The 26,342-nt window shown below is 41.9% G+C and overlaps 1 protein-coding gene across 1 annotated transcript in view; it reads right to left on the bottom strand.

Moving 5' to 3' along the window:
- Positions 1–26,342, bottom strand: part of BIN3 (bridging integrator 3) — a 2,343,840-nt gene that overhangs the window by 1,752,418 nt on the left and 565,080 nt on the right. The window contains exon 3 of the mRNA XM_044082933.1: positions 25,497–25,537. Within this exon, the coding sequence (XP_043938868.1) occupies positions 25,497–25,537 (41 nt within the window). The remainder of the gene's footprint in view (positions 1–25,496; positions 25,538–26,342) is intronic.

The raw sequence follows: 26,342 nt of genomic DNA, 5'->3' as shown, positions 1-26,342 counted from the left end.
TTAAGAATATTATACACCTAAGTGGAAGAAAACAATCCTCTTACCAAATCTGTTCAAAATCTTTTCCTCCTTGTCCACAGGGAAAGAGTTGGTGGACACAAACAGCCTGTTCCTCACTGTTAAAGATATGGAAATGGCAACAAGGTCAGACATATGGTGAGGAAAGAAATGCTTGGTAGTTTAGGAAACTAAGAAGATCTGCTATCTTGGGGACTTAAGACCATGAAATCAGGGATGCTGCAGGCAACATTAAATACATCTTTCAAGGCTGGCACTAGTGGAATAATAGGTTTATAATAAGGCATATCTACTTGTAACATCTTATCTTCTCAGTTCAGGGAAATCATCAATTTGTTCCTATAAAAGCATCTAACTCATCCTGATATACTCTGAAAAAAGGAAAATTCCTTCAAAGGAGGTTATGAAGACCATTTTACCTCGGAATTGGAGATTTGGGTTTGAGAATCTGCAGAAGTCCCTATCTTTTTTAGAATCATCTGGCGTGTCTTTTTCAAGAATATTTCTACTCACCTGGTTTACAGGTACTATATTTACAGTATCCGTATCAACTGTCTGTAACAATGTCTTGGCTAAGGGAAGAAACTTATCTTTTCTAATAGACACTGTCTTTTCATGAGCAACGTTTAACATTTTGTTTCTTCCTTCCAGGTATTCCAGACTAGAAGAAAGTATTCTGTCCATTCAAGAGGTTTCTTCCCTTGACCATATCGAGCAACATCCCCCATTGTGTCTTCATACCCCCAGTAAAGGTGGTCTGTGCATGCTTGGAACAGCAAAAGAGGACGTGGCTGAAAGGAATACACCAGAAGAAGTCAGACAAGTAAGTGAATGGCTTGAGGAACAACTGCTGGCCTCTGCAAAGTCACCCACAGCTGAGGTGAAGACTAAATCTATGAAGTCGGCAGGCATGGAAATTGGACCAACAGGCGCGAGCTTGATGAGAATGCTTCATATGCAATAAAAAACACTGGAACGAGTCAGTTGTCAAATAGTTTCCACAAGCAGCACACTTTGCACCTTAACATACATACAGAGTCTCCACAACACTAATGTACAAGTAGGTGACTAAATCCCTTCAAAGATGTACAGCTCCCAAGAGGAATTTTACATGGAAGTGTTTGTATAGGCATTTTATACCCCAAGCAGACTTCAAGGAATTTTTCCTCAGACAGGTATAAAATGTTGGATGTGTGATGGGGAAGAAAGAGGTAACTGGCAACAAATTGTGTGTGTGTGTGTGTAATGAGATGGCACACTTAAAAAAAAAATCCCTACAGTGTACTCTGTCAGAAATACAGGGGAAGCAAATGTCTGTGACTAAGGAAATGATCCATTTTAGCAAAAATGTAGTATCTGAATTGCCTAGGCATAATAAAGCCTCAAGTTTAATTCTGTTAACTGCCAAAAAAAGCAAATACTAAAAAATCTAAATCTAAATCTAAACCAACTTTATTTAAAGTACTGAATGCTATAAAAATAAAATAACTAGAAGAGGGATCTTTGGAAAAGAGAAGTAGCAAATTACATACAACTAAGTGAAATTTCTGAGAGCAATACATGCAGCGTAATGTTCAGGAGTGAGGTTTAATGGTAGGCAGGAATCGAGTTATTTATTTAATGTTAGACTGAAAGAAAGTTGTTATAAAGAGAGAGCATTTCAGATTGGAGTGTAAATGGAAAAAAAATGTCAGTACAGTTTTTCTATTAATGTGTGTGCGCCTGTGTCTTAAGTGATATTTTAATAAAGCTGTTTAAAAAACAGAACCCCCTTCAAAGAAAATTCAGTCCGACATATAAAATGGCAAGCAAGTTGCAAGAGTGTGAACGCAAACACTACATAACCCACACTTATTCACTGCCCAACTAAAACTCTTTCCCACACTAAACTTTAATTTAAAATAAGTTTTACCTGTGCAACACATTTAAACACAAAAGTAGCCCTCCAATTAGCTGAAGCTAAAAGCAGTGGTCCCTCACAGAAACTTCCAGTAACAGAAAAATATAAGGTTTCTAAAAAGGACAATCCCCTCTAAAAAGTAAACAGCATGTTTTAGAAACTATAGGTATATAAAAAGCAAACAGTTTGTGTGTGGAATGCTTTCCCCAAAGGGGACCTTAGCTGTCAGAAAAAGTGCGGGTCAGCTGCTGTTCTTGTGAAACCACTGAGCTGCTTCTTCATGAGGTAGCAAGAAAGTAGGAAAGATTTTTCACTCCGACTGCTGATTTTCCATCCACGGGGATGCCTAATCAGAAGTCAGTGTGTAAATGTCAGAGGGAGCAATAGCATTTGGAAACTGTCATGTCTTGACAAGGACACGACCCATACAAACTAAAGGCTACTGCAGCAGTTGAAATATAAAACATCTGTTGGAACATTTCTACTTCATTTGCAGGAAGAAAGGCTCTTTCCAGAACAGAATCTAATAGACATCTCAGGAATACAATACTGTTGAAGGGATTAGAAAAGATTTCTGAAATTTGATTTGAAAACCCAGACTGAGTAGAAGATCCTGGACAGATCATAAAGACTCCTGACATCTGGAAAAATAATCTGAAGGAGAGAAGACAATAGCTCAAATATGGAAAGAAGTGAATGGCTTGAAGTCTGCAATAAGCAATGGCTGGATCAAGGCACTTGATGAATACCTTGGTGCTGTGGAAAGTCCACAGGGTAAGACAGAGAAGTGATAATGTAAATACAGATTGTAACACATCTAAAAGCTTGAACTGCTTGCCAATATGAATGTGAATGATAGGGTCTTTTAACGCTAGCCTTATCATGAAGGGTAAAGGGAGGGATTAATGGAAGAGACTGAAGGGATAACATTTTGAACCTGGGAATCTTGACAAAAAGATTTAGAAAGGAAAGGTCCACTGCAGGCCTCCGGGGGTCTTCTGTTTTTGGAACCAGAAAAATCCTTGAATAAAAGCCTTTACCCACATGGCAGACAGGTAAGAGCTTTATAACTCCTTGGACCAGCATCTGACGTAGAATGGGAGGAAAGTGAGAAATCTGGTTCATTGGGCAAAGAGGAATCCCCTGGGAAGATGGGCCGTTTCCCATTGCCCAAGTTAACCCTTCTGGATTACCTTTAGAATCTGTCTGTAAACAATATGGGTGCTACAAAGGAAGAATAAGTCTCAAAGAAATAGAGAGATTGCCCGGGGGACAAACAGGCAAATACTCGTATCGACTCACAGGACTTTCCTTGGTTTTTGGGGAATCCCCCCCACCATTTTCTAAGAACATTCTTGCCATTGCTTATTAAAATTCTGTTTGGTGGCAAGGCACCTTGCTGTTTAAAATGTTTATTAAAAATGGAGTTGAGATGGAAGATACTTCCTCTGAAAAAGGAGAACTGAAAGATCTGACCCACTCCTTGTAATTATCTTCCACTTTCATCACACATCCTTAACATTTCAGCTGGATAATGGCTAAACAGAAAATCCATATCCAAGGTAGAATTAAAAATAGCATTTTTAACATCTCTGGGAAGATTTTGAGAATGAAGCCAATCTAGTCTTCTCAATACTGACCCAGAAACAGCTGTAGAGGAGGAATCAGTAGCATTATTGGCACACCATGTGCTTAGTCAGTTGAAAAGCAGATGTAATAGAGGCATTCAAGATTTTTTTTACCTCACAAGAGGGAAGGTTAACTATTGACTTCTGCATGTTCTCAGAAGATAACAGTAAAATCTTTAGCATGTGAGCTTCAGAGTTTAAAATCCTGAAAGTCAAAGTACTAGAGGACCACACTTTCTTCCCCAACTTATCCATTACCTTCCCATTCTTGGCAGTAGGAATAGGGTTAGCAGCAGTGAACTGTTTTACAGAACCCGATTTGGAAAAATAAATCACATCTGGGTCAGCTTTAGTATTTGAAAACAAATTTGTAGAACTGAGGTACACTTAATGATCTGTCAGACTTCCTAGGAGCAGGAGACTGACCATCAGGGTAAGCTAAACGCTGTGTAAAAAAATCTCTAAAACAAGCAACACAGTAATACCTGCTCTTCATGACTGACAGAGAATTATCTTCCTTTTTTTGCCAGAGGAAAGAGAAGGCAAATAAGCAGCACCAATAAATTCCTTAAAAAATCCTCTCTGTACACAGAAACAGTAACATTAAACTGGAACGTTTTTTCACTAGGTTGCCCTGGAAAATGTAACTCTTTACAAAACTCCTCCTCTATCCATCTAAGTGAATAACCTTCACCAGCCCCTTCAAATGTGTCAGACAAGAGTGGTTCTTTGTTGCCTGACAAGGGCATCCCTACAGCCACAGAGGACGTGGCTATCCTCCAGTCTTTGGTGAATGTATATGCTACATCAAGAATGGGGGTGGGATAAGTGGCCTGAGAAACAACAAGTGGTCACAGAAGAGTCACCCACCAGAGGCTGAGGTGCATCAGGACCTAGACTAATACTCACGACATCTTCTTTTGAGACAGAAAGAAGGAACTGCTCCATTGTTAAACCATGAAAGAGTCCTTGAAAGTGTTTAGCTGAGCCTAGACAAGTCAGTACAGTCTACAGTAGAAAAAAATTGGACCCGAGTTAAGTAAGCCACTGACAGCCTCAAACAAATTTCAAATACACAAAACGTGAGTAAAAAGCCTGACAAAATACAGAATTTCTCATAAAACGCTCACATAAGCATTTACACACACACACACACACACACACACACACACACACACACACACACACACACACACACACACACATGCAGTGACAGTCCAAAAAACATACGTTTCTTTGCAAAACCATACATTTCAATCAGAAAAAAGTTTTCCTCAGAAAAATTAAATTAGTGGAAACTTTTCTCCAACAAGGGACTTAACAGCCCATACTTGAAGGACTAACTGATCACTAGAATGACTACAGAGAGCACATCCAAGACAATGTCCAACTTCTTCCAGCTATAGCTAGGATGACAAACTTTATAAAACCATAGCTTGAAATTCTAAACCCAAAACATGTTGACTTCAAATCCCAAAGCTCAATAAGAGTGTCAACTGTCTTGCCCTGATGACTCTTTGCACTACAGAGTCTCTTATACTTGAAGGAAACTAAATGTTCAAGCATAAAAGCGTCAGATATACTGCAAGCAAACTGTCCCTGTGACAGGAAAGCCCCCTTTTAGAGAGTAAAAACTCAAGCCTAAAGAAGCGGACCAAGCTAGTAGTCCTGTGTACATGCTAACACGTAAGAATAAAACAGTAACTTCACTGAATGGTCAAAAACACAGTTTTACTTAGCCAGAAATGAAAACAATCACTATATATAGTATTTGCTAAAGGATTGTAAAAGCAAAGTAATCAACCATACTAAAACAAAAAAACTGTATATATAAGGAACTCTACAGTACTAAAACAAACAACCTGTATATAAGGAACTCTACATTTTATCACGTAATTCAGGAGACAATAGACAATAACCGTCAAGAAATACCCAGTATTCGATATCCCCACCCTACAAGGAAAGTACAGTTGTGGACACTTACCATAAATGTAGATGTTCGAGTGTATTCACTGTTGCAGTCATTACATTTGGGTAATCTGCTGGCAGGTTGCCCTCAGTCGGCCTGAATTCCAAAGTCTTGGGTCCTGCGTCGGTTGCTGTCTTCACTTCCACGACGTCAGGAGTATAAAACATGCAGCCGATGCAATTTTCTTTAGTTTTTCTTGCCCTCGAAGTCAGGTGCCCCCAAAAAGGTAGCAATATTTTATAGATATATATATATATATATATATATATATATATACATGCATCAATATAAACTTTACCTTCATCTACAAGCAAATACACCACATAGGTTGTAGAATGAAAGGGGGATGGCGGGAGGGTAACTTGGACTGCAACAGTGAATACACTCGAACATCTACATTTATGGTAAGTGTACACAACTGTACTATGTTCTTCGTGTTTCACTGCTGCATTCATTACATTTGGGTAGAATCCCAAAGCTATAGTTGGGAGGCTGGAGCTAAACAGCATTAGGTGCGGCTATAAGGCCCTGCAGCACTGCAGTGGAAAAGCCTGCCCTGGACTTAGAGTAGAGAGGCAAATGGTAATGCTTTGTAAAGGTGTGAACAGAACTCCAAGTAACAGCCTCTAGAATGTCTTTGGTTGGTACCCCTCTGACAAAGACTGCCGAAGTAGCTGCAGCTCTGGTGGAATGAGACCTAATGCCCTTGGGCACAGGTTTACCATGGTGTGAGTAGCAGAAATGGATGCAGTGGCTTATCCACTTTGAAATTGTCTGCTTTGAGATGGCCTTTCCTTCTGATCCTGCAGCATATGACACTAGTAATTGCTCAGTTTTTCTTAGAGCTTTTGTCCTGCTCAAATAGAATCTTAGCTATCTGTGTACATCCAAGGAATGCAGAATTCTCTCCCCTTTGTTCTGCAGATTTGGATAAAAAGTTGGCAGATGGATTGTTTGGTTAAGAGCCACACTAGAAACCACCTTAGGCATAAAAGTAGAATTTGTCCTCGGAGACACCCTGTCTGGGTAAAATATGATAAAAGGCTCTACGGCAATCTGGGCCTGTATCTCTGAAACCCTTCTTGCTGAAGTAATTGCTAGTAGCAGGGCTGTCTTCCATAAGAACTTTACATCAGCGGTAGCGGCTGGTTCAAATGGAGGCAGGGTAAGCTTTTCCAACACATAATTGAGGTGCCATGCAGGTAAAGGTCATCTTCTAGGAGGCCTTAGGTTTTTGGCTCCTCTAAGATACTGTTTTAGTAAGGGATGAGAAAAGATTGGTGGCTCTGGATTGTTATGAGCCGAAATGGCAGAGGCATGGATTTTGATTGATGAGAAAGATAGGCCTTTGGCAAGCATCTCAGTTAAGTATTGTAATATCTGAGGAATATGTGGTTCTGCTGTATCAGTTCCTTGTGCTCGATTCCAAGCACAAAATCTCTTCCATTTGTCAGCATAAGATTTTCTAGTACTAGGCCTTCTGGCTTCCAAAATGACATCCATCACAACTTTACTGAGAGGTGTCGTTGGTACGATTATATAATTAGCCATACTGCCAGGTTCAGAGGCTGTAGTTGATTGTAAAGGATCTGATTGTTTTGCTGGGGCAGTAGTTGTGGTCTTTGAGGCAAGGTCCAAGCTGGGTATTGAGACAAGTTCATTAAGATTGGGTACCAGTATTGGCGGGGCCAGTCCGGGGCAATTAATATCCCCTTTGGCTTCTTGTCTGACTTTTAGGAGGACCTTGGGTAGAAGAGGCAGAGGAGGAAAGGCGTAAATTGACAGGTTTTTCCAACTGAAAGATAGGGTGTCCACTTTCCATGCTTGTCTGTGATAAGTCCTTGTGCAGAATCTTTTCAGTTGATAATTTTGAGGAGAGGCAAATAGATCTATGTCTGCACTCCCCCATTTCTCTGTTATCATGCTGAATACTTGTGGATTTAGTTTCCACTCGTGAGGATCCATAAAGTTTCTGCTTAAATCGTCTGCCAGAGTGTTCTGTTTTCCTGGCACGAATTGAGCTTGAAGATTTATATGGAAGGTCAAAGCTGTGTCCCACAGTGCCATGGCTAATCTGCAAAGGGGGTATGAGTGTGTGCCCCCTTGCTTGTTTATATACCACATGACTGTGGTGTTGTCCGTCTTTATCAGTAGTTGTCCTGGATGAAGTAAGTCCTTGAATGCTGTTAGGGCATATTGAACGACTAGCATCTCTTTCTGGTTGATATGAAGATACATTTGGTTTGGTGCCCATATGCCCTGAATGCATCTTCCTGCCTATGGGCCCACCTGGCATAATCTGATGCATCTGTTAAGGTTTGGCTGGCAGGGGGTAGAGTGAAGGGCCATCCCATGTTTTGGTGATAGGCCTTTGCCCACCATAGAAACTCCTGTTGCGGGCAGGGGATGAGAGGAATCATTGTTTCCAGACTGTGTGAATGCCGACTCCATGCATATGGAATTAGTAGAATATAGGATACCATGAAGCCCAGAGCCTGCAGAATTTGTCTTGCGGAAAACTGAGTTTTTGTTGCCATCAGTTTGAAGTAAGTAGTCAGTTGCCTTTGTTTGTCTGGCGTGAGGGTAAGCCGTCTGGGCAGTTGTATGCAAGCTTGCACCCAGGAATGTTATCTTTTGAGAGGGCAACAGTTGTGATTTCTTTTCGTTTATTATGTACCCTAGACATGCTAGAAGCCTTTTCACAAACGCCAGGTGTCATAGGAGAGTGTCCCTGTTCTCTGCTTGAATGAGACAGTCGTCCAAGTAAGGATATATTTAAATACTTCTTTGTCTGCAAAATGCAATTACTGGTGCCAAGCACTTTGTAAAGACCCTGGACACATTAGATAAGCCAAAGGGCAGTGCAGAGAATTGGAATGCAGTAAGCCAGCCTTGAACCTGAGGTATCTTCTGCATGACTGTCTTATTGGGACATGCAGGTATGCCTCTTAAGTCTAAAGTCACCAGCCAAGCATTTTTGCCCAGCATGGGCAGAAGCTGTGGCAAAGTGAGCATTCTGAATTTTGAAATGTCCAGGTATGTGTTCAAAATCGATACATCCAGTATTGGCCGCCAGGCCTTGTCCTTTCTGGGTACCAAGAACAGTCTTGAGTAAAAACTGTGTCCTTTTTCCTGCTCTGGTACCATCTGAATGGCCCCCATATCCATGAGGGACATCACCTGTTTCTGTGCCTCTGCCCATTGTTTTTTTGGCAGGTCTGGCCAACCATATGTCATTGGCAGAGTGTGGAAATGGAATCTGTATCCCTGTGATACGATGTTCAGTACCCACTTGTCCTGGGTTATTAACTGCCAATTTTGAGCAAAAGGTACTAATTTTCCCCCTATGGGTGCTGCCAAAAGATAAGTGCTTGATGTAGGCAGAGGGAAGTCATTGGGATTGCTTTCTGTAGGTTTTCACTTCATCTCCTCCAGATTTGGAGGTGTGTGCGCCCCATTGCTTTGACCTGTATAAGTCTTGAGCCTGGTACCTGGAACCCTTAGAGCATCTGGATTTGCCCCTTTGAGCTCTGTCTGACACAGGAAAGGACCAATTTTTTGTAGGCCAGTGTCTACTGAATCTAGGTGGCTGCACTTGTAAGAAATCTTTCACAGTTTGCATAGACTTAGCCTCGTCTTACATTTTCTTTTATACCTCTTCTGTCTTAATACCAAACAGAGAATCATGCTGTAAAGGTGCATCTAGTAATTTAGCTTTAACATGCTCAGGCAAATTTTGTTCCTTTAACCAGGCATGCCTCCTAATCACAGATCCAGTAACTGCGGCCCTGCAGGAGGCCTCTAAAGAATCAAAACCACATTACAAAGTATGCTTTCCAACTTGTTCAGCTGCATGCAATAATTCCTGCAATTCCTTATTTTCTGCACATTCTGAAATCAACATAATTTTCTGTTTCAGCAATCCCATAACATGTTGTTGGTACTTAAGCATATGAAATTGACAGTTTAAGGCCCTGATTTCCAAGGTTACTCCAAATGAATAATCCTCAAGAGGAGATGCAGATGGAATAGAGTCCTCAGCATCAGAATCCTCATAGGGAGGTAAAGATAATTCCTGATCAGAAGAAATAGAAACCTGATCTGAAGATTCATAGTCAGTGTCTTGCTTAGGCTTCTTATCTGGCGGGGGATGGGTACCCCTGATCAAGGTAATAAGGTCTTCAGCCATTTTGATCATCTGTTTTTTAGGCATAGAGGCCTGTGCATGTGGCTCAGGCGTCATTTTTTTAGTTTTAGAAGGTGTCTTTGCCTTTGGTTTTGCAGTTTTCGGTTTGATGTAAAAATGTTGAGGTCTGAATACACCCTCAGAAGCTGGTGCCTGCTCAGCGGCTCCGGACCCATCTGAGGGAGATGCATCCGTCGGTCCAATACCTTGAGTATCTTGCGGCATGCCTGACTCCACAAGGGTGTCGGTAGAGGCCTGCGACTCAAAGGTAGCGGGTATCAGGGGCTGCGCGAAACCACCTCACTGAGTACCGGCGACTGGCTTAGGAGAAGCTTTGTCGTCTGTTTTGGATCTCGACTGCCTTTCTCTGTCCTTTTCTTTGCATTTTTTTATGTACTCCGGTAGTTGGATTGCTATCCGATGACATCTCTGGGTAGTTAAATCTGTTTCCAAAATACTTAGATGCAAAAATATAATGACGCTTAATAGTGCGTTGGTTAAATCTAGCAGAAAACCGACAGCCAGGCACATTGTGGTCAGGGCCTAGGCAAGGAATACAGTATAAATGGAAATCCTTATGAGGTATTTGCTTCCCACAAGTAATACAATTATTAACTTTTTCGGACATCGGTAAAAAGCAAGAAAAAAGTTTCCCCAACGGGGTACTTAGCTTTATTGAAGACTTCGGTTCTGAAACTCAACGCAAATATTTCAGTAGTCAGCCGACCGGCACTTGCGAAATGCTTCTGCTTCAGGCACCGCACGGCAAGAAAGACGAAAGAAAATGGCGTTGGCTGCATGTTTTACACCCCTGATGACCTGACGTCATGAAAGAGAAATCAGCAACCGACGCAGGACCCAAGACTTTGGAATTCAGGCCGACTGAGGGCAACCTGCCTGCCAGCAGATTACCCAAATGTAATGACTGCAACAGTGAAACACGAAGAACATTTACATTACCCCATTAAAGTGGCAGGGCAACATACACTGTTTACGTTCATACAACTATTAGCAGGACATCTTTTCTCCAAGGTCTGATTTCTGAAGTTCATGCATTTGCACCTATGTTTTCAAGGTCACTGCTAGGTGCAGGCTTTGATGGCTTAACTCCCAAGAAAGTGGGAATTGTGTCCAGCTTCACTCCCTCCCCACACCCCACTCCCCAGCCACCTTCTGGACCACCCATACACCCTCGACACACCTCTTAAACACACAACACCATAAAAATACACAACCCTCTTACCTCACAGACCTCATCAGTACTGCATTATTACTAGAATTGTCTTAATACCATCCATGTACGACTTCCTATACAAAGACAAGTTATATCCAAAAAACAAAATGCTCATCCTGCCACAACTGACCCTGCTCTATCTCCTCCTCCCTTCCTCTTCACCTCCCTCATCCCTACACAACCAATATGAAACATCTTCATAAAATACTTACCCAACCCATCACATCACCATGTATTACCCCTACTTCTAGAACTTCCACGCCAACAAACCACCACCACAACCTTCCAGTAATCAGTCCAAACACAATCCCCAGTCTACCACTCAGACTATCACTCCTCTATATAATTACAAAGACTCAAACATACTTCTTTCTCCCTAAAAACACCAAAGACCTCCTTCAGACTATCTTCCTAAAGAGTAGCACTAAACCCAACCCAGGCTCAACAGCTCCCTTTCTTTCACAACAAAATCAGACTCTAGCCCTACAATGCCTGCTCCCCCCTAAATGTCCATAGCATCAGAAACAAGCTAGACCACCATAAATGCTTTTACCTCACAGCACAATACAGACATTCTGGCAGTCAAAGAATCATGGGTCAAACAAAACTCCTCCCACAAGCATGTCAACTATGCCAGACTAGGTAAACAATCTGGTGGAGGCTCTCTATGAACAGAAAAGTACAGTTTTGTACCTACCATAAATGTAGATGTTCGAAGATACACATTGCTGCAGTCATAACTTGTGGGTAGTCCGCTGTACTCGGTCGGCCCGAATACCAAAGTATTAGGCTGGCGGTCATGGTCGCCCAGATCTGACGTCAGTACGCCTTGGTATTAAAGCGCATGACCGACGTCATATCCCCAGTCTTTCTTGCCCCAGATGTCAGAAGGCCCTAAAAAGAAAGGCCATAGCCAAAAAACAGAGAAACATCCAACCACCCATGAACAAACAATAGTTACAACCCAAAACACACAACCACCCCAAACTACAGTGGGGAAGGAGGGAGGGTAAATTGGACTGCAGCAATGTGGATCTTCGAACATCTACATTTATGGTAGGTACAAAACTGTACTATGTTCTTCATCTCACATTGCTGCAGTCATAACTTGTGGGTAGAATCTCAAAGCAAAGGTAAAGGGAGGTTGGCAAAATTATAAAGCATTGGGAGATGCTAACATGCCCTGTAAAACTGCAGTGGCAAACCCAGCCCTAGCTTTGGAGTAAAGAGGGAGATGGTAATGTTTAGAAAAAGTGTGCACTGAACTCCAAGTAGCTGCTTCTAAAATATCTTTAGTAGCTACACCCCTTAAAAAAGCAGTAGAAGTGGCAGTAGCTCTAGTGGAATGAGGTCTGATTCCAGCCGGAATCTCCTTACCATGATGAGAATAACAAAAAGCAATACAATGGCCAATCCACTTAGAAATAGTTTGTTTAGAAACAGGTCTCCCCTGAGATCCCAATGCAAAAGAAACAAACAACTGTTGAGACTGTCTGAACTCTTTCGTTCTGCTCAAATAGTAACGCAACTGCCTGTGAATATCCAAAGAGTGCAAAATCTTTTCCCCTTTATTTTGGGGATCAGCATAAAATGTAGGCAGATGAATAGATTGGTTCAGGGCCACATTTGAAACAACTTTAGGCATAAAAGTAGGGTTAGTACGTAGAGATACCCTATCCTTATGAAAAATCAGGAAGGGCTCAACTGCCATTAGAGCCTGTAATTCAGATACCCTTCTAGCAGACGTAATGGCCAACAAAAAAGCAGTCTTCCAAGACAAAAACTTCAACTCAGATGTAGCTGCAGGTTCAAAAGGAGGTAAAGTGAGTTTCTCCAACACAAAATTGAGATCCCAGGAAGGAGTAGGAGCTCTACGTGGGGGTCTTATGTTCTTTGCCCCTCTAAGAAATTGCTTAAATAAAGGATGAGAGAATCATGGTGGGTCACAGTCATAGTGAGCAGAAATGGCTGCAGCATGAACTTTTACAGAGGAGAAAGACAAACCTTTGTCTAGCAATTCTGTAAGATACTGAAGAGAAACACTCAAATTAGGTACTGAAACATCAAAGCTCTTTGCTTGGCTCCAAATAAAAAATCTCCTCCATTTATCAGCATAAACTTTCCTTGTACTAGGCCGTCTGGCCTCCAAAATAACATCCAAAACTTGTTGAGGAAGCTGCGACCCTCCAGGGTCTAAAACAGAATATGCCAGGCTGTCAGATGCAGAGACTGTATCCTGACGTTGAGGAAATGATTGCCTGCCTGGGACACAAGGTGTGGAATTGATGGCAAAGGCCAAGGAGGCTCCCGTACTAAACTCCTCAGCAGAGGGTACCAGTGCTGACGTGGCCAATCTGGAGCTATTAGAATCATGGAGGGCTTGTCCTGTCTGACCTTCAAGAGCACTCTGGGAAGGAGAGGCAGAGGAGGAAAAGCATAGACGTGAAGATTTTTCCAACTGAATGATAGAGCATCCACTTTCCAAGCTTTTGGATGAAACAGCTTTGTGCAAAACTTTGGCAGCTGGAAATTTAGTGGAGAAGCGAACAGATCTATGTCTGGAGTCCCCCAAAGCACTGTCAACTGTCGAAATACATGAGGATCCAATTTCCACTCGTGGGGATCCACCATCTGTCTGCTCAAAACATCTGCTAAGGAGTTCTGTGCTCCTGGCAGAAACCTTGCCTGAAGAGTGAGGTGCAAACTGAGAGCAGTCTCCCACAAAATCATAGCCTGCCTGCAAAGAGGGTACAAATGGGTTCCCCCTTGCTTGTTGATGTACCACATGACAGTTGTGTTGTCTGTTTGAATCAACACGTGTCCTGGTTGAAGTAGATCCTTGAAAGCCATCAAAGCAAATTGGACTGCTAACATCTCCTTCATGTTGATATGCAAATGTTGAAGTCTGGCAGGCCACGTGTCTTGAACCCATTTTCCATTGAGGTGTGCTCCCCAAGCCTTGTCTGAGGCATCTGTCGTTAAGATCTGACTCGCCTCTGGTCGGGTCACAGAGAGTTCCTTGTTTAGGTGACATTCCTGAGCCCACCACAAAAATTCCTTTTGAATGCAAGGTATTATCTGAATGACAGTGTCCAAATCGTGGCAGTGTTGAGTCCACACACTTTTGAGATACCATTGTAGCCTCCTCATATGCAGTTTGGCATTAGGAAGCACCAGAATACAAGATGCCATGAACCCCAAGGCTTGAAGGACTGTCCTTGCAGTCAGCCTGGACAGGAGAGACAATTGTTGGAAGTACTGGGAAAGATTTCTTTGCTTGTCCGGGGTCAAAAACGCCATCTGAGAGGCTGTATTCAGTCTCACACCCAGAAAGCACATGTCCTGAGAGGGTACTAGACTGGACTTTATTTCGTTCACAGAATACCCTAGGCACCTTAACACTGCCATAACATACTGAAGATGTTGAAGTAGCTTGTCTTTGTCTTGAGCAAGAATCAGGCAATCGTCCAAATAAGGATAAATTTGTATTCCTCTTAACCTTAAGAAGGCTATTACCGGAGCCAGAACTTTTGTGAACACCCTGGGCGCAGTAGATAAGCCAAAGGGCAATCTGGGCGCAGTAGATAAGCCAAAGGGCAATGCAGAGAACTGATAATGTAAAGTCCCAGCCCGAAAACGCAGGAATCTCCTGCAGCTGGGCCTGATAGGAATATGAAGATAAGCCTCCTTGAGATCCAGAGTTACCATCCAGTGATCTTTGCCTAGCAGAGGCAGAAGTTGTTGCAAAGTCAACATTTTGAATTTTGGAATGTCCAGGTATGTGTTGAGAATAGACAAATCCAGAATTGGCCTCCAAGTGTTTCCTTTCTTTGGTACAAGAAACAGGCGAGAATAAAATCCTAGGCCCACTTCTGAAGGAGGGACCTGCTGGATAGCCCCCATTTGTAGAAGTAAAGAAATCTGTTTGTGAGCCTCTACCCTTTGCTGAGGAGGAACGTCTGGCATGCCTTTGAAAGGGGGCAATGTGGAAATAAAACTTGTAGCCTCGGTTTATAATGTCCAACACCCATTTGTCCTGGGTGACTAAAAGCCAATTTTGCCTGAAAAGTGCCAACTTTCCTCCCAGAGGAGCTGCCAGACAGGAAGGATCGGGCAGCTGAAGATGCAGGTCATTGGGTCTGTTTACGAAAGGACTGGCCCCTGCCCTCACCTGTAGACTGTGCAGGGGAACTCCACGCCCTAGGCCTAAAGAACCCTGTGCATGAGCTCTGCCCCTACCACGTCTAGATCTGCCCCTAGACTGTAAATCAGAAGAAGGGTAAGCCCATCCCTTAGTAGGCCAATTTCTGCTAAACTTAGGGGGCTGCACCTGCAAAAAATCCTTAACAGTCTGCATAGACTTAGCTTTGTCTTCCATTTTCTTTAAGACTGACTCCACAGGAGAACCAAACAAAACTTCAGACTGAAGGGGAGCATCCAAAATTCGAGCTTTAACATGCTCTGACAAGTTCTGATCCTTAAGCCAGGCGTGCCTACAAATAACTGATCCAGTGGCAGCCCCCCTGGAAGAGGCCTGTAAAGCATCAAAACCACACTGCAAAGAATGCTTACCCACCTGATCAGAGGCATGAACTAAATCCTGTAATTCTTTACACTCTAAGCCCTCTGCTAAAGCATCTACCTTAGATTTCAACTGACTAAGGAGAAAATTATGGTACTTCAGCATATGAAACTGGCAATTCAAAGCCCTCATTGCAAGAGTGGAAGAGGTATACACTTTTTTACCCCACCTATCCAAAGCTCTGGAGTCTTTATCCATAGGAACTGGATTCTTTACAACAGAAGCCCTGACACCCTTAGGTCCCTGGCTAATAGTTTCTGGGTCAGCCCTAGGGCTCTTATACAAATATTTATGAGCCTCTGGCACCCTGTAATACCTGTCTGGCTTGACTGGTGCAGGAGGCAAAGAGTCTGGATTAAGGGAAGCCTCAGAGAAAACATCCTGAACAACATCCAAAACAGGAGGTATAGCCAAGGGCCTATGTTGTGGTAAAAATAAGAATTCCCTAAGCCTCTTTCGGGAATCTGAAAAATCCTGACCTTCCCATTTAAAATGTTCCCTCATAGAATGCAGGGTTTCTGAAAAAGAAAAATCCTCTGGAGGGGAAGCAGAAGGACTAGAATCCTCTGCGTCTGAATCAGAATAAGGGAGAAATTCCTGAATGTCCTCAGCCGAAGACTCTGAGTAATCTGAAGAATGTTCCAATCCTTCCACCTCTGGCTCCACCCTAGGCCTCTTATCTGGAGGGGGCATAGAACCTCTGATCAAGGAAATCAAATCTTCTGCCATTTTAAGCATGTGTTTTTTAGGTACAGAACCTGCAGAACTAGGACTGACGCCAGAGGAAGACAAACCAGGTCTGGCCTTGGAAGGTACCTTAGAGACAGAGGGAGAAGGCCTAACCACCTTATGTAAAGAAGGGATTACAGCAACCTGAGAGGCCCCCTCAGCCTGACCCGACTCCTGAGAGGCCACATCCTGCAAAATTAAAGGTTCCCCCTGAGACTCAACTGAAACCTCGGCTGGATCCACAGATTCCACCGTGGTTTCTAAAGAACCGGTGTCCGGAACGGACGACTCATCCTGCTTGGATTTTAACGATTTCTCCTTACGCTTCTTAGCGGTAGCGGGCGTCAGAGGATCCGACGGCATATTGTAATTACACCGCTTACCGAAGACAAGCCTAGCACAATCTAACCTACGTTTAATGGTGCGCTTATTAAATTTAGCACAAAAGCGACACCCGACTACGTCATGCTCAGGCCCCAAGCAAGGAATACAGAGAGAGTGGTAATCCCTATGAGGTATCTGTTTCCCACAAGAAATACAATTATTCACTTTTTCTGACATCCGGATTTAACTGAGGCAAGAAAAGACAAAAATATTTCCCAACCGGGTACTTAGCCAACTTGGATTCGGTCCGAAACTCAGAATACGAAAATTTCAGGACGCCGAACGGCACTTGCAAACGCTGTTTCTGCTTCGGACCATGCGGCAAGAAAGACTGGGGATATGACGTCGGTCATGCGCTTTAATACCAAGGCGTACTGACGTCAGATCTGGGCGACCATGACCGACGCCAGCCTAATACTTTGGTATTCGGGCCGACCGAGGACAGCGGACTACCCACAAGTTATGACTGCAGCAATGTGAGATGAAGAACATTAACCTAAACCGAAAAGGCAGTGCCATGGGAGACTCCTCATTAGACTAGACTCCTAAATGGATTCTTCTAAAATTTCCAGCTCACAATACCAAGCCACTACTGATCGTTACAGCCTATCTACCACACCCTTCTTCTTTAAATAAATTCAGATAAACTTCTTAGCAGACCCAGGTCTCCTTCAACTCATAAAAGAGCCAACAAGACCTAGCCTCAGACCCTCCAAGCACTCTACATGTGACCTATTACAAACATACCAAACTCCATTGCCAACATAAAAATTCTGCCGCCATCACTAAGCAACTACCCAATCATTTTTACAATCAACCATCCTATAAACCTACCACCAATATTAAAAACCCTCAGAAACCAGTTTAGCATGAATATTGACAAACACAGAAACATTCTCCCAGCCCACAACTGGAATCATTTACTCTCCTTAGATGACCATAATACCATAGCTGTAAGCCTAATCAATGTTATACACCAGCTGCAAGACAAACTCTTCCCACTTATCCACAAGGCTTTATAAACCTACCAAACGGAATGGCTATCCACTGAACTCAAACATCTTCGCACTTTAACAGATGAAGCAGGGCAAAAAAGGGAAACAACCCCCCACATATCTCAACCACATCTCCTTTATAGTATTACATAACTCAACCAAAAAGTTCTCCTCAGGCCAGTAATCAAGGAGCCTCAGTCCTCACCACTGACATCAGTGAGGGACCTTTACTTGGAACAAAAATAGATATGCACAGTATTCCAGATGCAGCTCTCTGCACCAAACACAATTTCCCTTAAGAGCACACAGGGAGCACACTCAAGTCCTGGGGCTGGATTTCCCTCTCTCTCGACAGGGCATAAGACACCCCAGTGACACAGCTGTAGAGATGAGTTCTCAGCTGAGTGTTCCAAGCCAAGTCTTCCACCACCCTCTCTGTGAAACCAGTGCTCTTTGCCCCTGCCCCAAGTAGCTGACAAACACACTCAGACTTGATTTTCACACAAAAACAGACACACAGAACTGAGAAAGGTTGGCACAGATTTACGAGCTATGCCCCTCTGCCCAGACTACAAGATAGATACTACCACCAGAACACTCCAAAGCCAGCTACTCTAAAGCTCTTACCAGGGTATCCATTATATACTTAGTAAAATTAACACTTATACAAATGGTAGTATTATGACCAAACAGAAGGCTTTCAAGAGTGGACACTGTACCAAATAAATACAAGTACTCTCAAAGGTTAAAGTTTTCTCTAAATGACCAGCCACAATGAAAAGGTTAAATATATTTAATAAAAGAACATGCAAATACTAAATATCTATTTACAATAAACACCAGAGTTTCAATCACAGGAAATCTTAAAAATAACACTGATGGAAAGATTCACGCAGATAAAACAATACTTAACTAATCTCGCTATATTTTCCTGAGTGATCTAAAGAATTACTGTCCCCTAGTTCACTTACTACAGTAAGGCAAGATGATGTAGGTGAGTGGTCCTTCTTTGTCAGGTTTCAAAAACAGACTGCCCTGAGACTTCTGTCTTATCTAGTATTAAAAACATCATTTCAATGCTGGATTACAAAAATAAATCACATACATCTGGTCACCTGACTTTTGGTTCCCACACTATCCCCTTTACTAGAAACTGAACCAAAATCTAGCACGTGTGTCATACTACTAATACACACACACATAGAGCTTTGCTAAGATGTGTTATAGCATCTGGAAGCTATAAAACCATTTCAAAAACTTGCACCCTTCCAGGGTAGCAATTAGTTCACCCCTAAGGACAATACAGTAGGATTCCTAGCCCTGGTTTTCACAGACATTTTGTCTCTGGCTGCAGTCAGAAACTGTAAAATACAATCTTTATGGCCTAAACTATTTAAATAAATTTCAGACTATTTTTTTTCAAAGTTGCCTGGACTGAGATTAACCCATTATCTTCCAGTATTCCTCTGTTACAATATATTCATTTCAACAAATAAAACACAGTCTGACATACAGGTGTATTTCTTTTCTGTCCAGCAGGACCCACTGTTAGTACATTTTTAACACAAGCACCTGTACAAATCAGTTTCATATACAAATGACATAATTCTTTGCAAAACTCCAGCTAGCTATACTGGCATATGTTACACATCCACTCCCATACACTCTCTGGCATAGCTGGCACTACCTCATATTGTCACAGAAGATGCAAGCTCCTCTTGCTTTCAGTTTGGTTTTTTATTCACTTGGCTATCCAAGCATCCTTGGAGAGCATAGGTAGAAGTTGCTGAAGGATGAGCATTTTGAATTTTGGTATCACACCAGGAAAGTGTTTAGGATGGATAGATTGAGGATGGGGCGCCAGGTGCCCTCTATTCTGGGTACTAGGAAGAGTCTGGAGTAGAAACCTTGCCCTACCTGTTCTGCAGGAACATGCTCTATTGCCCTCATTGAGAGCAGGGAAAGGACTTGCTATTTGGCCTCTGCCCACTGGTTTGGGGGAAGATCTGGGAACCCTTTTGGGGTTGGTAGTGTGTGGAAATAAATTTTGCATCCCTGGGACACTATGTTGAGGACCCAGCGGTCGTTGGTAATGGTGGCCCATGTGCTTGTGTGGAAGGAGAGTTTTCCTCCTAGTGGCAAGAGCAGGTGGGTGGGTGGGGGGTGGAAGCATGAAGTCATTGTGAGTTCTTACCATAAGGGGGTAGCTTAGCACTCCCTGGTTTTGAAGAGGAGGAACTCCATTCCTTAGATCTCTGCATTCCCTGGGGCTGTCTGGGGGGCCTGCTTCCCCGGAGTCTTGGCTGAGCTGACCTGGAGGGGTCAGGAAAGGACCAGTGCTTGGAGGGGCAATACCTACTGAACCTCGGTGGCTGGACCTGCAAGTCTTTAACTGTCTGCACAGATTCAGCTTTTTCTTCCATCTTTTTTAAGACCACCTCTGCCTTGGTGCCAAATAAGTTGTCTTTGTGCAGTGGTGCGTCCAATAATTTGCATTTGACATGGTCTGGCAAGGGCTGTTCCTTTAGCCAAACATGCCTTCTAAGAACAGAACCAGTGACTGCTGCCCTGCAAGATGCTTCTATCGCGTCAAAACCACATTGTAAGGTGTGCTTAGTTACTTGACTTGCAGAATGCATTAACTCTTGTTACTCTATTTTCTGCACAAGCAGGAAAGGAAGATTTTTTTTGTTTGAGGAGTTCCATGGTATGTTGCTGATATTGCAGCATATGGAACTGACAATTTAGTGCTCTAATAGCAACAGTAGCAGAGGTGTATACTTTTTATACCCCATCGGTCTAATGCTCAGGAATCCTTATCTGAGGGGGTGGGATTCTTAGCAGAAGTTGCTTTAATTCCTTTAAGTCCTTGAGAGAGAACCTTGGGGTCAGCAGTAGGATTTTTTAATAGAAATTTATGAGAGTCGGGGACTCTATAGTACCTGTCTGGTTTCCTGGGAGCACTAGGGAGGGTTTCAGGAATCAAACTGGATTCCATAAAAACATCATCCACAACAACCAATACAGGAGGAATGACGAGAGGTCTGTGTTGTGGAAGATCTAGGAGTTCCCTGAGTCTCTTTTTTGACTGAGGGTAGTCCTGACATTACCATTGGAAATGTTCCCTTAAGGTATGTAAGGTTTCCCCAAAGGAAAAGTCCTCGGGTGGAGAGGCTGAAGGGATGGATTACTCTGCATCAGAATCCTCATAAGCTAAGAGGGGTTGCATATCTTCACAAGATCCATCAGAGTCATTGGAATCCTGTTCAGATAAAACTACTGGGGACAAATCGCTTTCTTTTGGAAGGGATAAGCCTGGCTTCCCCTGATAAGCATTAAAAGGTCTTCCACCATTTTAAGCATCTGAGACTGAGGCAAGGAAGCAGCTGCCTGAGATTGGGTCGGTTTCCTGGGTGTGGTTCGTACCCTGGGCCTTCTAAACTCGGTAGCTTTCGAAAGAACAGTAGACACAAAAGTAGTTGTTGGTCTGTGTCGAGAATCGATAGTGCGAAGTACTTCCTCAGAAGCTGGTGCCTGCTCAGCAGCTCCAGACCCATCCAAAGTAGAGACATCCACAGGATCCTTAGTTGATGAAGAGTCTCGCTGCATACTAGACTCTGAAAGGGTCTCGGTAGTGGCCTCCGAATCTACAGAAGCGGGCATCAGGGGCTGCAAAAGTGCCACACTGAGGACCGGAGAACTGACGACTAGCTTAACGGAAGCATCATGGGCAGTTTTGGACCTGTGCGGTCCTGTCTGTCTTTAGCTTTACATTTTTTCAGAAGATCTGCAGTCAGATGGCTTACCGAAGCCATATTGGAATTAGAGGACTGAGAGCAAAAATATCTAGCTACAATAAGGGCCCGATGACATATAGTTCTGGCACTGAACAGAGCATAAAAGCGACAGCGGGGGATGTCGTGGTCTGGGCCTATGCAAGTGATGCAGTAGAAATGAAAATCTGTGTGTGGTATTTGCTTTCCACAGGCGAGACAATTGTTAACTTTTTCCGACATCGGTTAGAGCAAGAAAAAAGGATCCCCAATGGGGTACTTAGCTTTAGAACACTTCAACTTCAATTTCGGAAACAAAAAACTCAGGTAGCGGCCAACAGGCACTCGTGCGAACTGCTTCTACTTCGGGCTCCTTGGCAAGAAAGACTGATGTAATGGCATCGGCTGCCTTAATTTACAACACTGATGACCTGACGTCAGTCCTGGAGTGACTGCAACCGATGCAGAAATACTAAGCCTCTGGTATTCAGGACGACTGAGGGCTACCCTGGCAGGGATAACCCAAATGTGATGACTGCAACAGTGAAACACGAAGAACATCTACAGTTCACAATTTATATTGTCAAGCTGGCAATCTAATGGCCTTTAAGAAACTCGACCGCCATGAAATTTCAACATCTGAATGAAAAGTTTAAATGCTATTGCTTTAGGGATATTAGTTAAAATACATAGGAATAGGCTTACTGTAAGTTAATATACTGCCATACCTAGCTTATAGCCTTGTACATCATTTGGACAACATTTTGTATGCTATTCTGTTTCACTGTAGACAGCATTATAGTTTGCATACAGTTCTATCAATGTTATTAATTTACAACAGTATGTACTTGTTAATTCTGCTTGTCTTTTCATTTGTATTTATTGCGTAGTCATAGTTGTGGGTGAAAAGTCTTGTTGTACCAGCCCACTCATCTGGTTAACAAACAAACAAATAAATACATTTTCTATTTCCTATACATACCTCAAGATTAATTCAGATGAAGTTAATGAATAAGCAGAAACTTATCCGATAATCTTGGAAGGTGCTGTACAATGCACCGATCACGTTTTAGCAGAAACTTATCCCATAATCTTGGAAGGTACTATACAATGCACCAGTAATGTTTTAGCAGAAACTTATCCCATAATCTTGGAAGGTACTGTATAATGCACCGATCATGTTTTTTTTTTTACTGACATCTAGTTAAGTAATAGGCTCGCCAGTCTAGCTAGCCACCCTTCCCTCGGCAGTCCATTCAATGCAGACTTTTACAGACCAGGCAGAGGTCCCCTCTGAATAAATCCACACACAGAATACAAATGACAGTTCTACTGCCATCTATTTGTACACAACCACGGTGAGAAAGTCAACAAACATAGTCACTTAGAACCACTAAAGCTTCAATTTTAGGTTTCAGAATTTACAAAGCAAACTGAAAAAGATAACTTCCGGTCACAGAAAAAGAGCTATAGTAACTTGTATCTAAGGGTGGCAGCAACCTCAGTACAGTGAGTACTGCCCTCACCAGAAAGTTTCTGTTACTGTACTAATGCTGTCCCCTTATCTAAATAACAGCCTGAGACATACGAATAGTATTTATAGGCTGCAACAGAAAATACATACAAATTACACAGATGCAATTATGCAAAACACAAATCCTCAATGCAGATACAGGGGTTTGGCATCAATAATTTAGAAGCATTATTTATATGAACAGAAGTGTCACCCCTTAGCTTATTTCACTCTGGCTAAATGCCAAGTTATGTAGTGACATCACGAATTGTTGATACCAGATTTGGTCCTCACCCCCTCATCTCCCTCCCCTCCAAATATAAGCAAACTAAATGAACTATCACTACACTGAAGGAGACTAACACTGCTGTCTCACACTCCATCACAGCTGCTAAGAGGCTTCATCCTGGGACCTCTCCTTTTCTCTATTTTCATCAACGACCTACAGCTTAAATATTCCTCAAGCTACCTGTATATGCAGATGATTCCACACTAGTGTGTTCTGCCACCTCATCTGCTGAGCTCCAAACCATTACCCAGACAGTATTTAACTCAGTTGAAAAATGTTTTTTGCAACGTTGCCTCCTACTAAATGCCAAAAAAACTAAATTACTGATATTTACTCCCATACTGAAGTCCCCCTCTATTGATCTTATTGTTAAATCTAGCAATGGTACTATTATTACACCTGACCACCAAGCTCTTAGGCTTAACAATTGATCAAAATCTTAACTTTGACACACATATTAACACTACTATTAAAACTGTTAACAGGAAACTTGGCTCACTTTATAGGATAAAATCCTTCCTTACCCCTGAAGCCAGAACCACCATCGCACATACCCACCTGATCTCTACCCTCCTCTATGCTTCATCTATTTATACAAATCTTTCCAAAACAAACAAACTGGTAACTTCCTACAACAACAATGCCAGATTTGCAATGGGTTCACCATATAGAACCCATCACTGTTTAAATCTCAAACAGCTAGGTTGGCTAGAACTCCAAAACCAGCTACTATTTCAGGAACTTACAATTACCCATAAGATTCTCTTTCATACCAACAATACTCCTAGTCTTAGTAGCATAGTCTCTCCTTATAGAAATTTTACTACCCTTCGCTCAGCAAATAAATTACAAGTAACCATGCAGAAATCCCTTAATAAAGCAGGGCACTCCCTCTTCTCTAATTCCGTGGGTAAGTTTTGGAACAGACTCCCCAGCAGCCTACAATTACATTCATCATTACCACTCCAAGTACTAACTAAAACTACACCTCAAAGCACAATGGTTATGCCCATGGACTAACCCAGATTAACACTAACTGTAGAGTATACTGCTTTTTCCCCTTCTATAATCCACTACTGGGCAAATACAGCCTCCTCTTAGTTAATATTGTAGTTTTTTATTTCTTTCTTATTACATGTAACTTACTTTGTACATTTCTAAAACCCTAATCCTGCTCCTGGCACTTTCATTGTCAGTTTTTGTATCAATGCCACCCATGTTACATGTGTAAAGTTCTAAATAGGCATAATAATTACTTAGAGCCTCTCATCTCATCTCCACTCTTCTGTAGAACAAATGTCAAACTATATACCTCGGATATATGCTTCTCAAATTACTGCATTGCCAAAACCTGCATTCATGTTTTTCTATTGATGTTGTTCATTCTATGCTAGCTTACAGCAATAATGTATGTAATCATTTTTTTTAGCATTTTTAGTGCCTATTCTCCTTGATGCTAGTTCTGCTATGTTAGCCTGCAGCTTTACTCTATTTGTATTTTTAACATGTATTAGTTTTATGTTGCTGTATTGCTTTGTATTCCTGTTACATTAGTTTAATCTTGGAGCTTATCTCCCCGGGCCTCTACTGAAAATGGGCATGTATCCAGTTGGACTAGCCCTGTAAACAAATGTAAAATAAAAATAAATAAATTAATAATTCAGGCTTTTCATCACACTCCTCAAATACTATGTTATTAGTACATTTTTTATATGCAAGCTGTTTAAGATATCTAATCATAAAGAAAAAACTAAACCAAAAAAAAGAAAAAGTTAATAGAAACAGATTGATATTTACAGTCTAGGTAAATTTACAGGAACCAAAGTAATACTACTAATCTGAGTTTCTGGTATTTTAACTCTGCTGTAAATTTCCCCAAATAACTTCCTAAACACCAGCAACTTCTTTTTATTCCAATGACCTCTTCCTTCTTCACCTGAATGCATTCAGACAGCAAGCATAAAGCTGAATGTATGACTGGAAATGAGAAAACTCGGCACATCTGCAGGAATACAGCTTTCTTGTACGCGATCAGTCACTATCTTAATTTGCAGAGGACTTTTTTTAAACACTGTAAAACTGTACATCATTTTAATAGAAATAGCCTAACTCAGTTCACTAAAACAAGTAAGAAAACAAATGCAAGGAAAAATAACCACTTAAAAAATGTGCCACACAGATTTGAAGCAGTCAGCCAGACGAATGTATACAGCTTTGTAATACAAGCAGTGACCCACACATGGATGATCTTTCAGAGCTTTTCAATCCCATCAACAACAAACTTCAAATCACTTACTGTTGGAGCTTTCCATACTCCCTCTCAAAGTCTCGTTCAACCTGTGAAGTACCAAAAAGGAAACAGGATTCAGAGAAGGAATTCAAACAAAGTGCTTTCAGATCTGAATGTACAAGATATCAGAATACATCTTATTCAAAATTTGTAATTTCTGCGTGCACAATTCAGTTGAAACTATTTTGTAAAATTTGAAAAATATCCAGCTACAAGTCTGGAGTCACATACAAAAAAACAAAAGAAATCCTTTTGATATAACCCGGAGTAGCACGAAACAAACTGCAGTAGTACTGCGATAAGAACTGTGTGTATTCTAACACATTTGGTTTTCTCAATACAGACCTACTGGACTACAGAAAATGTGTTGGCATGAGCCTTACCTTAATACAATCATTGCCTTACTATAACACTTTGCCTTTAACCCAGTTTTCTTTCTTACACCATTATGTGACAAAGTGGTCCACAAACACTACCATTACCCACCACCACCACCAGCAGCAGCATTATACAATACAGGGCTAAAAACTGCAAAAACAAATGCTCTTTGCTCAAGTTCTAGGTTTTTATCTATCTTGACGTTTACCAGTATTTGTTTCAAGGAATGTCCACCTGCATCTTTTGTCCAATTTTGCACTTCTTAGCTACAGTGAGTGCAATGTCATGATGCTTGTGTCTGCAAAAAACAGATACTAACCCCTAACTTAATAGTCATTTAGTTCCTCAAAGTCAAAACAAGCTAGGTTTCCTACAAATACCATCATCATATACATGAAAACAAATGTTATGGCATCAGCTTCAACCTTGTGAGCTTCAACTTGAAAACGGATTAAGAAATCCATTCTTTCTTGA

This window comes from Protopterus annectens, chromosome 9.part0, assembly GCF_019279795.1.
Source record: "Protopterus annectens isolate FY-2018-M chromosome 9.part0, PAN1.0, whole genome shotgun sequence".
NCBI classification, from domain to species: domain Eukaryota; kingdom Metazoa; phylum Chordata; order Ceratodontiformes; family Protopteridae; genus Protopterus; species Protopterus annectens.
Note: the sequence above shows the minus strand (reverse complement) of the source record. Positions and strands in the feature narration are given on the sequence as shown.